Below are 15,370 nucleotides of genomic sequence, written 5' to 3'. Positions count from 1 at the left end.
CTTCACAAGAATTTCATTAACATTTTTGAAAATAATTGAATTTTTGCGAAGAATTTTATTGTATTTACAAAAATAATAATTGAATTCTTGGAAAATTTTTTTTTTCAATTCTTGAAAATAATTGAGTTATTGAATCAATTTTTTTTTTGTAAATAAATTAAAATCGTGGAAAGAATTTTATTAAAGTTTTTGAAAATAATTGAATTTAAATAATTTAATTCTCATAAAAGATTTTGTCAATTTTTCTAAAATAATTGTTTTCTTTCGAAGAATTGAATTAAAATTTACAAAAATAATTGAATCTTGTCGAGAAATTTTTATTAAAATTGTTAATTGAATTTCTGCAAAGTATTTTTTTATTTATAAAAATAATTGAATTTCCTGTAAAGTATTTTGTTATTTTTAAAAATAATTGAATTTCTGCAAAGAATTTTGTTATTTTTAAAAATAATTGAATTCTGCAAAGAATTATTCTTTCGTAAATTGATTACCAAATATTAAATTTTATAAAGAACCGGTTTTTATTTTATATTGTAAGCAAATTGAGTAAATTGTCAATTTTCTATAATTTATAATGAAAATAAATTAATCCATATAGGGACTTTTTATTTGCAGATAATTGATTCGACCTTTGCACTTGAAAACATGATTTTTGACAGTTAACAGCTGATGATTATTGTTATTATTTTTAGGGGGGAACATAACCTTAAAGGTGTTGAAAGAAAAATGCAGTGCCACGACGCAAATATAAATTTGCCACATAATATAAGTGTTTAAATTAGCATAAAACTAAATGCATATCTATTTAGACGTAAGTTACCTAGCGAAGAGAATTAGAAAATAAAATTTGATTTCCAGAAAAAGCACAATGAAAAGAAGATGAAGAGGAACGTGATCAGTGTTATTAAATTTATCATTTTGTCAATATTCACAATTTTCATTACAATTGTCATCTTTCGTTTTTTGAGATCATCAAAAACTTCTGCTCCATCTTCATCGCAATTTTTGCAAATTGAGGAACCGATAATTAAAGAAGTTCGAGTCAATAATAATGAGGTATGATAGAAGCGACAGGGATCACAGTATCACAGACTGTTGCTTACTTACTTTCTTTTTTAATTTTTGGCATCTATTTCATCTAATTTACGTTATTTTTCAACTATTTTGTAAATTTTTCCCACTTTTTCTAATACTTTTCAATTAACGTTTTTGAAAAATAATTCAATTCTTACGAGAAATTTAATTAATGTTGTTTTGAAAATAATTCAATTTCTACGAAGAATTTTTTATATAATTTATGAAAAGTAATTGAATTCTTGACAAGAATTTTAACAAAAACTTAGAAAATAATTGAATTTCTGAGAACAATTTTATTATTCGTGACGATAATTGAATTCTTGTCTGGAATTATGTTAAAAATTTTTAAAATAATGGAATGTTTCGAAAAATTTTATTACTTACAGAAATAATTGAATTTTTGGGAGGAATTCTATTAAAATTTTTAAAAATAATTCAATTTTTGTGGAGAATTTTGTTATTTGTTAAAATAATTGATTTCTTATCAAGAATTTCATTGAAATTTTGAAAATAACTGAAATTTTACGAAGAATTTTGTTATTTATGAAAAAAATTGAATTTTTTGGAAAGAATTTTGATAACATTTTTTAAAATGATTGAATTTCTGTAGAGAATTTTGTCTTTTATGAAAATAATTGAATTTACGTCAAGAATTTTATTAAAACGTTTCAAATAATGAAATATTTTCTACAAATATTATTATTTACAAAAATAATTGAATTTTTTCGAATTATTTTCATTCAATTTTTTGAAAATACTTGAATTTGTGTAAAGAATTTTCTTTTATGAAGATTATTGAATCTTTGGGAAGTATTTTATTAAAATTTTTAAAAATAATTGAATTCTTCCAAATAATTTTATTATTTATGAAAATAATTGAATTTTTGGAAAGAATTTTATTAAAATTTTTGAAAATATTAGAATTTCTATAAAGAATTTTATTATTTAAGAAGATAATTGAATTTTTGGGAAGAATTTTGTCAAAATTGTTTTTAAATAACTGAATTCTTATAGAAAATTTTTATTTAAATAATATAATATTGAAAATCATTGAATTAAGAAATTTTTTTAAAAAAATTGAATTTTAGCAATGAATTTTATTATAATTTTGAAAATAAATAAATTTTATTCCTTTTGAAAATAATTGAATTTTTGTGATGAATTTTATTTAAATTTTGAAAAGAATTGAATTCTTTGCCAAGAATTTTATCAAAACTTTTGAAAATAATTGAATTTAAATAATTTAATTCTTATGAAGAAATTTGTTAATTTTTCGAAAATAATTGTTTTCTTTCGAAGAATTGAATTAAAATTTACAAAAATAATTGAAAAATGGTAAGAAATTTTTATTAAAATTCTTTAAAAAATAATTTAAATCCTTGCAAAGAATTTTGTTATTTATAAAAATAATTGAATTCTTGCAAAGAATTTTGTTATTTATAAAAATAATTGATTTCTTGCCAAGAGATTTATTCAGATTTTTAAAAACAATAAAATTGATAATATCTAATTAATTAGTTAATTGTTTGAATAATCATAATTTTTTTTCTCACTTTTTGTCATGAATTTTTAGAAAATAATTTACCTTTTCACGACTTTTTAGAAATTAATTCACTTTTTCACCTAATTTAAGGAGAAAAGATACTGTGATCCCTGTACTATTTTTCTTTCAAATTTAAAAAAGTTTATTTATATTTATTAATTTGTTTCTAAAATATTATTGTATTTTGAACACAGGTGCACGATGAGGAGAAAATCGATTGGCACGATCTCGAAAAAATACAGCAGGAATCAAAAAGAAAGGGAACCGGTGAGCATGGAATTGCAGCTTCTCTCTCGCCCTCTAAGGATAATTTAAAAGAAAAATTATACAGCGTTAATGGATTTAATGGCGCTCTCAGCGATGAGATTTCTCTAAATCGATCGATTCCCGACATAAGACATCCGCAATGTAGAAAAAAAAAATATTTGAAAACACTTGATTCTGCATCAATTATCATTTCGTTTCACAATGAGCATTTCAGTACTTTGATGCGAACATGCTGGAGTGTTATTAATCGTTCGCCACCATCTCTTTTGGAAGAAATAATTCTCGTCGACGACGCCAGTACAAAGGTGGAATTAAAATCAAAACTCGACGATTATGTTGGGAAAAATTTATCAAAAGTCAAAATAATAAGACTGAAGAAACGTTCGGGTCTTATTCGTGGACGTTTGGCGGGGGCGAAACTGGCGAAAGGGAAAATTCTCGTTTTTCTCGATTCACACACTGAGGCGAATGTTAATTGGTTGCCACCGCTTCTTGAGCCAATTACGAAGAATTATAAAATTTGCGTTTGTCCATTCATTGATGTCATTGATTTCGAGACATTTCAATATCGAGCTCAGGATGAGGGCGCACGGGGTGCTTTTGATTGGCAATTGTTTTATAAGCGATTGCCATTGCTTCCGGAGAATTTGAAGAAGCCTTCGGAACCTTTTAAGAGTCCTGTAATGGCCGGGGGATTGTTTGCAATCAGCGCTTATTTCTTTTGGGAACTCGGAGGATACGATCCGGGATTGGAGATTTGGGGAGGTGAACAGTATGAATTGTCATTTAAAATATGGCAATGTGGCGGAGAAATGTACGATGCACCTTGCTCGAGAGTGGGACATATTTACAGGAAATTTTCTCCTTTCCCGAATAGTGCTAAGGGAGATTTTCTTGGTGAGAATTTTTTCTTCTTTTTCTTTTTTATCCATAAAGTTTCAGTGATTTTAACTAAAATTCTTCTGAAAGTCCATCATTTTTAAAAATTAATTAAATATATATAAAAAAATATAAATATAAATATAAATATATAAATATAAATATAAATATAAAAAATTTAACTAATTTTCTTTAGAAGAATTTGAATTATTAAAATTTTTCAAAAATTTGAGTTCTTTGAATTTTCTAATTAAATTTTTCAAAAATTTGAGTTCTTATCCGGATAATAACTTCAATTCTAATTTTTTGTAAAATTCAATTATTTTCCAAATTTTTAATTAGAATATTTCAAAAATATAAAAATAAATACTTCAAAAAAATATATGTTGTATAATTTTTAAAAGTAAAGAAATTAAATTGTTCCAAATATAGAAATTATTTCAATGGAACTTTTCAGAATTTGTAAATTAAATTATTCAAAACATCGATAATTTCTGTTAAATAAATATTTAAATACATATTGTCACTTTTTTCCACAGAAATTAGAATTTCTAATAAATTCTTCTAATAAATAAATTAAATAAATATAAAACGTTTTGGAACTTAATTATTTTTAAAAATTACAACTTTAAACAAAATTCAATTATTTTTAACATTTTTATTTAAATATTGTTCAAAATCCTAATAATTTTAATTCTTTTTAATTCTAAAAATTTCTTTCTTTCGTAAAGAATTCTATTCAAGTTTTGGAAAATATTTGAATTCTTCTGAAAAGAATTGTTTTCGATCTTTTAAAAAAATTGAATTCTTTCCGTAAATTCAATGAAAACTTGATTAAAAATAATTGAATTTCTGCGAAAAATTGGAAAAAAAGATATATTCTAAAAATACTCTTTAATTTCAGGACGAAATCATAAAAGAGTCGCCGAGGTGTGGATGGACGAATACGCGGAATTTATTTACAAAAGACTACCTCACCTTCGAACAATGGATCCAGGCGATTTAACCGAACGAAAAGCATTGCGCGAGAAACTTCACTGTCGCTCATTCAAATGGTTCATGGAAAAAGTTGCATTCGATCTTGAAGACGTCTATCCCGCTATTGAACCAGAAGATTTTGCCAGCGGCGAAATAAGAAACATTGAATTATCAAATTATTGTCTCGACGCAAAAAAGCGCAGTCGCGACGAGGAAGTTGTTTTAGATTTATGCTCAAAGGACAATACAAATAAAATAATTGGTGGTGAGCAAAAATTTCGACTCACCTGGCACAAGGATATTCGTCCCGAGGGTCGTGATTTATGTCTGGATGTTTCATTGGGCGACATTGAATCGCCAGTGACATTATATCCGTGTCACGGCGGTCAGGGCAATCAACTTTGGCGTTATAATTTGAAAACAAAATGGTTAGTTCACGGAAGTAGTAATTCAAGATGTCTCGATGCCGATCCAGAGAGGAAAAAGGTATTTGTCACAAAATGCGATTCATCCTCAGCCACGCAGACTTGGAAAATAGAGAAGGTAAATATTAAATCGATGAATAATTGGGAAAATATTGGACCGAAAAAGACGTAAGCAAATTAGACTGACAATAAAAGAAAAATTTTTATTAAATAATTAAAAATATATTTTACAATAAAAATTGAATTTTCAATATTCAGTTATTACTCTCAATGCAGAAGGAAAATGAAAGTATTAATAATGCATTTTTTCTTTTGAGAATATATCAAAACTCGACGATGAGATTTCAGGAAATTTGACTAGATTTATTAAAAAAGAAGTAAATGTGTTATTTAAAATTTTAATTGAAATTAATATAGATATTTGTTACATTTTGAATTTATGATTTTAAAATTATTTTACGCAATTAGGATAAATACCGAATGTTTAAAAGAAATATTTTGCTCAATAAGGTATTTACCACTTTGTACTAGTCATTTTTATGTTAGTGCAAAATTGAAATTGTAGAATAGACGACGTAATTTTTTTTTAACGATTAATTAAGTATTCCTAAAGTTTTGTTTAATTAAAAGTTAAAATTAACTGTTTGAAATAAAAGGATAAAAGTTTACATTTTTTTATAAAACAGAAAAAGGGCACTAGATATGAGAAATGTTTCTCTAATTTTACAACTGTGCCTTAAAGGAAATTATTTGTAAAAATATTTATAACAAGTGATAACACATAAGGCTGTTGAATCAAATACATCGGCTGTTAATTATTAATTATTATATTAATTATTAATTACTAATTAACTTATCGTTATTGAGCTAATTGTATCTACTCTCAGTTTTTACTATTTTCTACAATGCAAAATATCATCAGCATATCTTTAAAATATAAATAAAATTATAAACTCGATCTAAATGTTTTTTAATTAGTTACAAAAAAAAATCAATTAATTTTTATAAATATTTTATTTTCGGTGTACGTCTAAATTTTTTCTATTAGAGAAAAACTCGTTTAGAGAATAAGTAATTAAAAATTATTATTTAAGTACAGAAGCTTTTTTAAATTTTTTCTTTTTTTTAGTTAGAAATGACTAAATCTGGATTCATGGCAAACCATAGTTTTAGACACTTCCTGAACATTTCTGCAACCAGTTAAAGTGAATGTGAGAAAAATTTCTCTCCTCATTGTTTCTAAAATATTTTTCGCTCCTTTTTCCCCTTCACAAGCCAAAGCCCACAACATTGGTCTTCCAAAAAGAGCCTTTAATTGATAATAAGTTGCATAAATTTTAGAATTAATTCAAATTAATTATTATATTTGGAAATTACATATATAATAATTAAATTTTAAAATTAAATTAAAACATTAAAAAATAAAATATAAAATTATTATAATTAAATTGTAACAAAAAGTACAAAATTAATTATTTAATAATTGGAAAGAAATATTTAATTTTTGAAATTTTGTAAAAATGAGAAGTATAAAAAAAATAGTTTGATATATGGAAATTATAATTAAATTAAGATTTTTACCATTTTTGCTCCTAAAGCTAAAGCTTTGAAAACATCAGATCCTTGGGAAAATCCCCCATCGATATAAATTTCCACCTTTTCTCCAACGGCTTTAACAATTTCTGGTAAAACTTCAATCTATGCGAAACAAGGAATTTAATTAATTAAATTCAATTATTTAAAAAAATTTTAATGAAAGTTATGTCAAGAAATCAATTATCTTCACAAATTAAAAAATTTTTCTCAGGAATTCAATTTTTTTTAAAGAATTCTAATAAAAAAATGTTTCCTAAAATTCAATTATTTTTACAAATAAACAAAATTTTTTTGCATGAAATTCTTTTTAAAAATGTTAATGAAATTTTTTTCAAGAATTTAATTATCTTTATAAATTCTTCGAAAAAATTCAATTATTTAAAAAAATTTTGATAAATTTCTTGTCAAGAATTCAATTGTCTTCATAAATAATAAAATTCTTCTTACTGTTGCTGGTACCCCGTCAGTTTGTCGTCCTCCGTGATTAGAAATTAAAATTCCACTAGCGCCATGCTTTATTGATAGAAGAGCATCTTCTGCAGTTAATATTCCTTTTGTCACTATTGGTAGACATGTATTTCTAAAAAAAAAATGAGTGCTTTTTTAATTACGAAATTAAATTAAAATTAATTTCAATTAATCTTTAATTTTTAATTTTAATTTCAATCTATGTATTAAAAAATTTGTAATTGTCAATTTATAATTTACTTTTTAAGCCATGAAATATCTTCCCAGGACAGCGACAGATCCAAACGCAGCGAATAAGGATCGTTACTGAAACTATTTTGCAAAGAATAATTTTTCAAGTTGGCGAATCTGAAATTAAAAGAGAAAAAATTAATTAAAAACAAAAAAAACTTCTTAAAGCAGTAGAAAAAATAAAAAAAGCGAAAACTGCTTCTCTAACATTATATGCGAAGGTTTCTTAAAATTATTTCGAAGTTCATTTCTTCTATTTCCCGCGGTTGGGGAATCGACTGTCACAACCAAAGCCTTGAATCCAGATTTTTCAGCTCGACGCACCAAATCTAGTGTTAATTTTCGATCAGGAAATATGTAAAGTTGGAACCATTTAATACATTTCGGAGCTGCTTGGGCGACTTCTTCGATTGATGACGATGATAAAGTTGAAAGAGTGTAAATTATCCCTGCTGCTTCTGCGGCTTTTGATTGCAAAAATAATTTCCAATTCAAGCATTTTTTTATACTTTTCATATTTTTAACTTGAAACATTCAAAAAAGATTCTATTATCAATTTTAAGCAAATAAAAAAAAATAAAAAATGTCAAAGGGAAAGTTGGATTCAATTTTAAAATTAATAATAAATTCTGATAATAAAACCTTTTGCGTTGGCGCATTCTCCATCAGGATGAGCCATTCTTTGTAGAGCTGTTGGTGAAATTCCCAGAGGCATTGAAACTTTTTCTCCTAAAATTGTTGTGCTGAGATCCACTTTTCTAACATCCCTCAACATTCTCGGTAGAATTCTAATTCTAAAAAAATTTACCATAGAAAAATATTAAAAATTCCGAAATTACTCCGATTAATTTAATTATTAGTTAATTTATTGTTAACAACATCTTTAAAACAAATTCTTTGCAGGAATTCAATTTCCGAATTCATTCAATTATTTTCGCAAAAGTTGTAATAAAATTTTTGTCAGAAATTCAATTATTTAGAAAAATTTAAATGACATTCTTGTCAAGAATTCAATTCACATTTAAAAGAATTTTCTCGGGAATTAAATTATTTACAAATATTACAATAAAATTCTTCCCAAGATTTCAATTATTTTAAAAAATTTATATTAATATAGAAAAATTATATTTTGTTAGTTAATTATACAAATTATAGTTACCGTCCAAAAGCATCGCGATTCCATTTTAATGTAATTTCTTCGCCGGATCCTCCTTTGTAAAAATCTCTCACATTTGGCGTTAGGAGATTTAAAGCTTTTTGCTCATAATCCTTGGTACAGACGAAGTTCGTCATTTTTCTGAAATTATAAATAATGAGCTATTTATTATGAACTTATTATCAAATCAAAATTTTTATTTAAATTTTGAGGATCTAAATATAATTCATTTGGAAATAGAAAATAATAGTAAATAAATTAATAAGCAAAGAAAGAAAGAAATAAAGAAGAAAATAAATAAAGAATGAAATATGAAAAAAATAGGTAAAGGAATTTTTGATTTATTTTCTCATTCAAAAAAAATTATAATTAGTGTCAAATTGATTTTAAATAATGGAACTTGCCTGAGTGGTTAACTGTTTCCTTTTGATGAAAATTAAAATCTCTTTTGGTGTGAAGATTAATTTGATGATTTTTAAGAGCGCAGATTATGGTATCAAATTTATAATTAATTGAAATGTTTGCAGTGGCGATGAAAATAAAACTGATAAAAAGTATTACGAGATTTTGTTTTAAGCAATGTTAATATTTTATGGTTGTCAAAAAATTTTCTTTTCACAACATTTATAAATCTTATCTTACTTTGTAATCTAAATTTAGATTTTTCCTCATTTTTTCTTTTTTTGAAAATTAACTCTAAAATATTGTACATATAAAAACTGTATGAAAATAATAAATAAATTTAATAGTTAAAATGGAAATTTTATTGCAGCTTTCTTGGAATAATAAATAAATTTATTTGTTAAAAACGAAATTTATTGCATATTTTTCTATTCTATTGAATTTTGCTAATTAATAATTAATTAATTCTATTAAATTTTGTTCCGACTTATTTTAAATTTAATATTTTACAAATGGCTGTATTTCGTTTCATGACAAACCATTGTTTTCGTTATTTCCTCGCACGATCTGCAGCCTGCAAGTAAATTATTGTAAATGAAATTATTTATATTTTTATTTCCTCTGCCCGGGAAATTTATTTTCAGGGCAGAAATAAATTTTTTAAATTCTAAATTCGTAAAAGTTCGAATTCAGAATTTTTACGAAACAATTTACGTTAAAACAATTGTTTTATTTTCAATTTAGAAAATAAGTTAATTTAGAAATTTAATTTCAATTTCAGAATTTTTACGTACACAGAACTTTTACGAATCAAGAATTTACGATAAAACAAAAAACAAAACAAATTGAAAATAAGACAATTGTTTTAACGTAAATTCTTGATTCGTAAAAATTCTGAATTCGAAAATACTTTGCAGGAAATCTTTAACTATTTTTTTAATAATAAAACAAAATTGTGTTAAATTGTGTAAATTTTGTTAAGTTCGCAAAAAAAAAAAAAAATACCTGACAAAGCAAATGTGAGAAAAATTTCCCTCCTCAATAATTCTAAAAGTTTCCTCGCTCCTTCCTCGCCAGAACATGCCAAAGCCCATAACATCGGACGTCCGATAAATGCCTTAAAAAATTGTCATAAAAAGAAATCAAATTTTTTTTCGCTGGTGCCAATCAGTAGAAGTATTTAATTAAATATTTTGCTACCATCTTAGCACCCAGGGCAAGTGCTTTAAAAACGTTTGTTCCTGAAGTGATTCCTCCGTCGATGTAAATTTCAAGTTTGTCACCAACTGCTCTTACAATTTCCGGTAATACTTCTATCTGCAAAGAAATGAACAAAATTTGATTAATTTTGAATTTCCTCTCTTATTGAAAACAAATTCGATTGATTTTAAATTTCTTTTCTTATTGAAAACAAAATTTTAATTAGTGTTCAAATTTATTATTCTTAAAGAAATCAATTTCTTTTGTTTAGGAAAAATATTTAAAATAGATATTTTTCGAAAATACTAAAAATTAAAAAATTATTTTTCAAAACTATTTTTGAATTGTTTGTAATTTTTTCACCGGTGCGGGAACTCCGTCAATTTGTCGAGCCCCGTGATTGGAAACTTGAATAGCGCTGGCTCCATATTTCACGGCTAATATTGCATCCTCAACGGTGAGGATCCCTTTTATCACGAGTGGAAGACGAGTGTAGCTAGAAAGAAAATTTACAATTATTTTTAATTACTTGCCACTAAAAAGGATAATTTAAAGAAAATAAAAACTAAAAATTAGGAATTAGAATTAGAATAAGAATATCAAATGAAAATAATTAAGAAAAGTTTTGTGAGACCTCATCAACCATGAGACGTCCTTCCACGAGAGTGATGGATCAAAGAGTTTATAAATTGGTTTATCATAAACTTTATTCTCCCTGGCGTAATCTTCAACGTTGGCGTATCTAAAACGAAAATATTCTCTCGTTTATTTTTTTGTAATAAATTTTCGGCAAAAAAGAATATTCTCTCCGATGAAATTAATATTACTATTAAATAAAGTTAATTAATTAAATTAACTAAATTAAAAAATTTGTTATATTGGGAAACAATTTACTTTAAGTGGCGCGGGATGTTGAATTTATTTCTCAATTCATTTCTCCTGTCTCCGAAAGTTGGTGCATCGACTGTTAAAACTAAAGCCTTAAAACCCGCTTTCTCAGCTCGACGAACAAGTTCCAGGGTTAATTTTCGATCGGAAAATACATAAAGTTGAAGCCATTTTATCGCATTTGGAGCAGCAGCGGCAACTTCTTCTATACTGCTCGTTGAAATTGTCGAGAGAGTGAAAATAGTTCTGGCTGCTTCAGCAGCTGAAAGACAATTTTTTTTCTTGTAATTAATTCGAAAATTGATTCTATACAAAAGAGAAATTAAATAAATAATTAATAAATTAATAAAGTAATCAATTTAAATATAAACGAATAAAATATAAACAAATGAATAAATGAAAATAAATAAAAAGAAAAACAAGAAAATAAAACTTTTTAATTCTTAAATAGAAAGTTGGTTTAAATTTTTGACGTTTATAATAAAATTCTGCTGATAAAACCTTTTGCATTGGCGCATTCACCATCAGGATGTGCCATTTTTTGCAGGGCAGTTGGTGCAATTCCCAAAGGCATCGAAACTTTTTCACCCAAAATTGTTGTTGAAATATCAACTTCTGTCACGTCTCTCAACATTCTTGGCAAAATTCGAATTCTGAAAATGAAACAATTTTTTATTTAATATCAATTAATTAATATTATATTATTAAGTAATTAATTTTCCAAGATAACAAAATTCTTCGGAGGAATGCAATTATTTTCGGAAATTTTATTAAAAATTCTTCCTAAATATTCAATTATCTTCATAAACAATAAATTCTTTCAAAAAATTCTATTACTTTCCAAGATGCCAAATTCTTCACAGACTTCATTTATTTTCCAAACTTCTAATATTTACTAATATAATTCTGCTTAACAATTATATTATTTTCTTATTTATAAGAATTATATTTTGTTCAATTTTTGATAAAATTTATTGAAAGAATTAATTTATTTTAAAAAAATAATTTCTGATTACATTCTTCGCTACTCTTTGCTTCTAATTTTCAAATTTTTTTAACGAGTTCAAAGTCTGTATTTTATTTTATAGTCACAGTCGATTTTAACGATTAATTAGAAAAATTCCACCAGTTATAAAATAATTTTATGAATTTAAAATTATGAATAGATTCCTTGTACAAACTTTGAGAAAGCTTCTTTGTTCAACTTCAATGAATGTTCTTCTCCAGCTCCATCTTTATAATAATCTCTTGCCAGGGGTGTCAAAATTTTCAATGCCTGCTTTTCAAAATCCTCAACGCAAACTAAATTGTCCATTATTTTTTTTTCCTGAAAGGAATAAAATTTTTCTATATTAAAAGAAAATTTTATAAAGTAGGTATAAAAATAATTCGAAGAAAAAGTGTATATTAAATTATTAATAGATAAAATATTACCTTTTTTTTGCAAAGTACCAGTAGTAAAAAAATATTTATTCCTTTTTAAACTAAAAAAAAATAAAAATATTCTGTTAATTAAATTCTATGCAAATTTCAAAGTTCACTCGCACTGATTATGATTGATTTGCAGTGTTAGGAAATTCAAAGTTGATTAATTGGATTTGATAATTGTCTTTTGTCGAAACAAAGATGGGATTCTTGCTTGAAAATACATCTACCTAGATAGAAAAAATAATAATGAGAAATGTTTTTTTGTAATTAATAAAAATTAAAAAGCTTTTTATTAATTATTTTAAGAAGCTTTTTTATTTTTAATAATTATAAAAAAACATTTTCTTATTCATTATTTTTATTTCTTATTATTGAATGTCAAATTAATAATTATTACAAAATTATTTTTGATTTCAAATTACAAATTAAAAAATAAAAATTACAAAATTATTAAATAAAAATACAATTATTAATAAATATTAAAAATTAAGCGAAAACAGTAAAATTACACTGGAGACAATAAAATAGTGATGAAAATTAAAACTCACGTTTGAGACAAAGACAAATAAGAAACTGCCGAAGTACTTTAGTGCGCGTTCGGGAAGTGAACTGTAAAGCTCGAGATTCACAGATTTTCTGAAACCAAATTCCTGATAACAAAATTACGATGATACAGTTCATATAATTATAAATCCACATTGGCAATGGCATTGAATAATAAATATTTTTCACTGATAACGACGATCACTATTTTTATCCAAATATTGAAAATCTTAATTATGTAATTTAATTATAAAGCGAAAATCAAATTTCTTTATAAAGTTAAATTCAAATTTATTCCTAAAATAAAATTCAAATTTATCTACAAAATTAAATTCAAATTTATCTACAAAATTAAATTCAAATTTATTTATAAAGTTAAATTCAAATTTAATAAATTATTTAATTAATTATTTGCCAAACTAAATTCAAATTTACTATCAAAGTTAAATTCAAATTTATTTATTAAAATCAAATTTAAAAAAAAAGATTTCTAATAAAGTTACCAAAGCTCTGCTTTTAAAGTATAAAAATATTTCAATAAAAAATTGTAATTAATGAACATAAATTAAACTCTCAATTTTTTTAATTAAAAAAAATGTCGATTTAATTTTTTTTTATCGATATTTAATATTTAGAGAGAAAATTCGAATGAATCACAAATTTTGAACGTTCAATTGAACGAAATATTTTTAATTAAAAATATTTTCAAATTGTTTTCTCAAACTACTGATTGAAACAGAAATGAAAATAATTAAAATAATAAATTTTACATTCAGAAACTTATTAATTTTTTTTGACAGTGACAAAAAATTATTCTAATTACTTATTAGTAATTCTAATTACTAAATAGTAATTAAGAAATAAATAAATTTCGTTTCATTTGAACGTTCAAAAACTCAAGAGTAAAAAATTTGATTTAACATTTTTATTACATTCGTTAGAAATAATACACAAACGCTATAAGGTTTTTTTGTTTTGTCCAAAATAAATATATAGGCTTACTTATTCCGGAGCTAAAACCTTTTTATAGCCGACAACCCTGCGACCCTTTTATGCATATTCGTCAATGATAAATTGTCGTGGATAAATATTAATCATATAACATATTCGAAATAATGAATGCAAATATATATATATGCGGTATGCGTTAATAAATCATTAATAATAATAATATAATAATAATAATAATAATAATAATATAATAATAATAATAATAATAATAAAAATAACACCAGGCGTTGCAGGGCCGGCCTAACGAGGTTATCCAGGCAAAGTAAAATGCGTACATAAATGCGCTCTATTAACAAATGTTACAAAAATGACGTAATATTATATTTTTTTTACACGTTCCCTTAAATTCATTTTTTTTTAACGGGAAAAATCTACACAAGGACGATGATTGCTGGGCGGAAGCCACGCGTCGCTGCGCAATCATTTACACACTCTCTTTCACTCATTCTCATTTTTCACCTAAACTTTTATTTTTTTTTTGTTTTTAATTTTTTTTCTCTTCTAATTAAATTATTATTAGTAATAATTATGTCTCGCCAATCGTCGGCGTCTCAACGAAATTTTACCAGTCATACGTTGTATGACTTGATAAAAATTATAGAACCCTTTAAAAACAGAGAGAAAAAAAAGAAATATTCAGTTCTCCCCCTTCATTTAATTAATTTTCAGTTAATTCTGTTTTTATTATTCTTTTATTTCCTTTGCTTTTATTTTTTTCCTGATTTATTTTCTGATTTTCTGATTTTCTGATTTGTTTTCTAATTTTTTTCCTTATTTTCAAATCGAATTTTTCTTAAATTGGATTTTAGAGGAAAATAAATTGGAAAAAATTTTTTTTTTAAATTAAATGAAAGGTGGTTTACCAAATGTGCTTAAAATGCACTTGGCATAAAAATGTACCAGAAATTTGACAGATAGGCAAAGAATAAATGTTATTCTCCAACCATATCGAATCAATATCGAATGGTAACAACGTTATAAAGTTATTTAAATTGCAAAACAAACGCTAAATCCTTTTTTTTTATACACTACTCTTTCGTCCGTTTACTAGTTTTGCGCTTTACACGCGTATCGTCGCCTTAGGAACGCTCTAGGATCTTGTTAAGATCAAAAACTGTCTTAAAATGTTGTTTACAATATTTATCTATTTTAATGCTTCCGCAATGCAAAGTGCACGATTTTACATTTTTTTTCTTGATTAAACGACAAAAGTCGTCGATTACTTATATATATATTTTTTTTATTAAAGAATAGGTAATTTTATCAATTAAGAATAAT

The 15,370-nt window shown here is 24.7% G+C and overlaps 3 protein-coding genes across 5 annotated transcripts; 1 reads left to right on the top strand and 2 right to left on the bottom strand.

Moving 5' to 3' along the window:
- The first annotated feature begins 673 nt into the window (after positions 1-673).
- LOC122506878 (N-acetylgalactosaminyltransferase 6) lies at positions 674-6,127 on the top strand. Its single transcript, XM_043619277.1, has 3 exons — positions 674-1,056; positions 2,815-3,784; positions 4,671-6,127. The coding sequence occupies exons 1-3, from the start codon at positions 880-882 to the stop codon at positions 5,339-5,341; spliced, it is 1,818 nt and encodes a 605-aa protein (XP_043475212.1). The 5' UTR covers positions 674-879; the 3' UTR covers positions 5,342-6,127.
- A 51-nt stretch (positions 6,128-6,178) lies between these two features.
- On the bottom strand, positions 6,179-9,334 carry LOC122506879 (hydroxyacid oxidase 1-like). Its single transcript, XM_043619278.1, has 8 exons — positions 9,025-9,334; positions 8,624-8,761; positions 8,107-8,258; positions 7,673-7,928; positions 7,474-7,581; positions 7,213-7,345; positions 6,751-6,867; positions 6,179-6,478 (listed from the first exon to the last, which is right to left on the bottom strand). Exons 2-8 carry the CDS (start codon positions 8,755-8,757, stop codon positions 6,299-6,301), a joined length of 1,080 nt encoding a protein of 359 aa, XP_043475213.1. The 5' UTR covers positions 8,758-8,761; positions 9,025-9,334; the 3' UTR covers positions 6,179-6,298.
- Positions 9,335-9,414: 80 nt separating this feature from the next.
- On the bottom strand, positions 9,415-13,181 carry LOC122506877 (hydroxyacid oxidase 1-like). Of its 3 annotated transcripts, none has more exons than XM_043619273.1 (10): positions 13,087-13,180; positions 12,545-12,765; positions 12,292-12,437; positions 11,612-11,763; positions 11,117-11,372; positions 10,857-10,964; positions 10,586-10,718; positions 10,223-10,339; positions 10,028-10,139; positions 9,415-9,596 (listed from the first exon to the last, which is right to left on the bottom strand). In XM_043619273.1, the coding sequence occupies exons 3-10, from the start codon at positions 12,423-12,425 to the stop codon at positions 9,529-9,531; spliced, it is 1,080 nt and encodes a 359-aa protein (XP_043475208.1). In that variant the 5' UTR covers positions 12,426-12,437; positions 12,545-12,765; positions 13,087-13,180; the 3' UTR covers positions 9,415-9,528. The 3 variants fall into 3 exon arrangements, with proteins under 3 accessions (XP_043475208.1, XP_043475211.1, XP_043475210.1); XM_043619276.1 differs by having other exon boundaries at positions 12,292-12,439; positions 12,546-12,594; positions 13,087-13,178; XM_043619275.1 differs by lacking the exon at positions 12,545-12,765 and having other exon boundaries at positions 13,087-13,181.
- Positions 13,182-15,370: the final 2,189 nt, after the last annotated feature.

Source organism: Leptopilina heterotoma, unplaced genomic scaffold (assembly GCF_015476425.1).
Source record: "Leptopilina heterotoma isolate Lh14 unplaced genomic scaffold, ASM1547642v1 Lhet_44, whole genome shotgun sequence".
Lineage (NCBI taxonomy): Eukaryota > Metazoa > Arthropoda > Insecta > Hymenoptera > Figitidae > Leptopilina > Leptopilina heterotoma.
This window is presented reverse-complemented; position numbering and strand designations above follow the sequence as displayed.

Bases quoted from the DNA above. Each gene is read 5' to 3' on its own strand.
- LOC122506878 (XM_043619277.1), top strand. From the start codon at position 880: ATGAAGAGGAACGTGATCAGTGTTATTAAATTTATCATTTTGTCAATA. The intron at 1,057-2,814 runs GTATGATAGAAG...TTTTGAACACAG, and splicing joins TTCGAGTCAATAATAATGAG to GTGCACGATGAGGAGAAAAT. The intron at 3,785-4,670 runs GTGAGAATTTTT...CTTTAATTTCAG, and splicing joins TGCTAAGGGAGATTTTCTTG to GACGAAATCATAAAAGAGTC.
- LOC122506879 (XM_043619278.1), bottom strand. From the start codon at position 8,757: ATGACGAACTTCGTCTGTACCAAGGATTATGAGCAAAAAGCTTTAAAT. The intron at 8,259-8,623 runs GTAACTATAATT...AAATTTTTTTAG, and splicing joins AATCGCGATGCTTTTGGACG to AATTAGAATTCTACCGAGAA. The intron at 6,479-6,750 runs GTAAAAATCTTA...TATCAATTAAAG, and splicing joins TAGCTTTAGGAGCAAAAATG to GCTCTTTTTGGAAGACCAAT.
- LOC122506877 (XM_043619275.1), bottom strand. From the start codon at position 12,425: ATGGACAATTTAGTTTGCGTTGAGGATTTTGAAAAGCAGGCATTGAAA. The intron at 10,965-11,116 runs GTAAATTGTTTC...TTTTCGTTTTAG, and splicing joins AACATCCCGCGCCACTTAAA to ATACGCCAACGTTGAAGATT. The intron at 10,719-10,856 runs GTCTCACAAAAC...TTTTCTTTCTAG, and splicing joins GACGTCTCATGGTTGATGAG to CTACACTCGTCTTCCACTCG.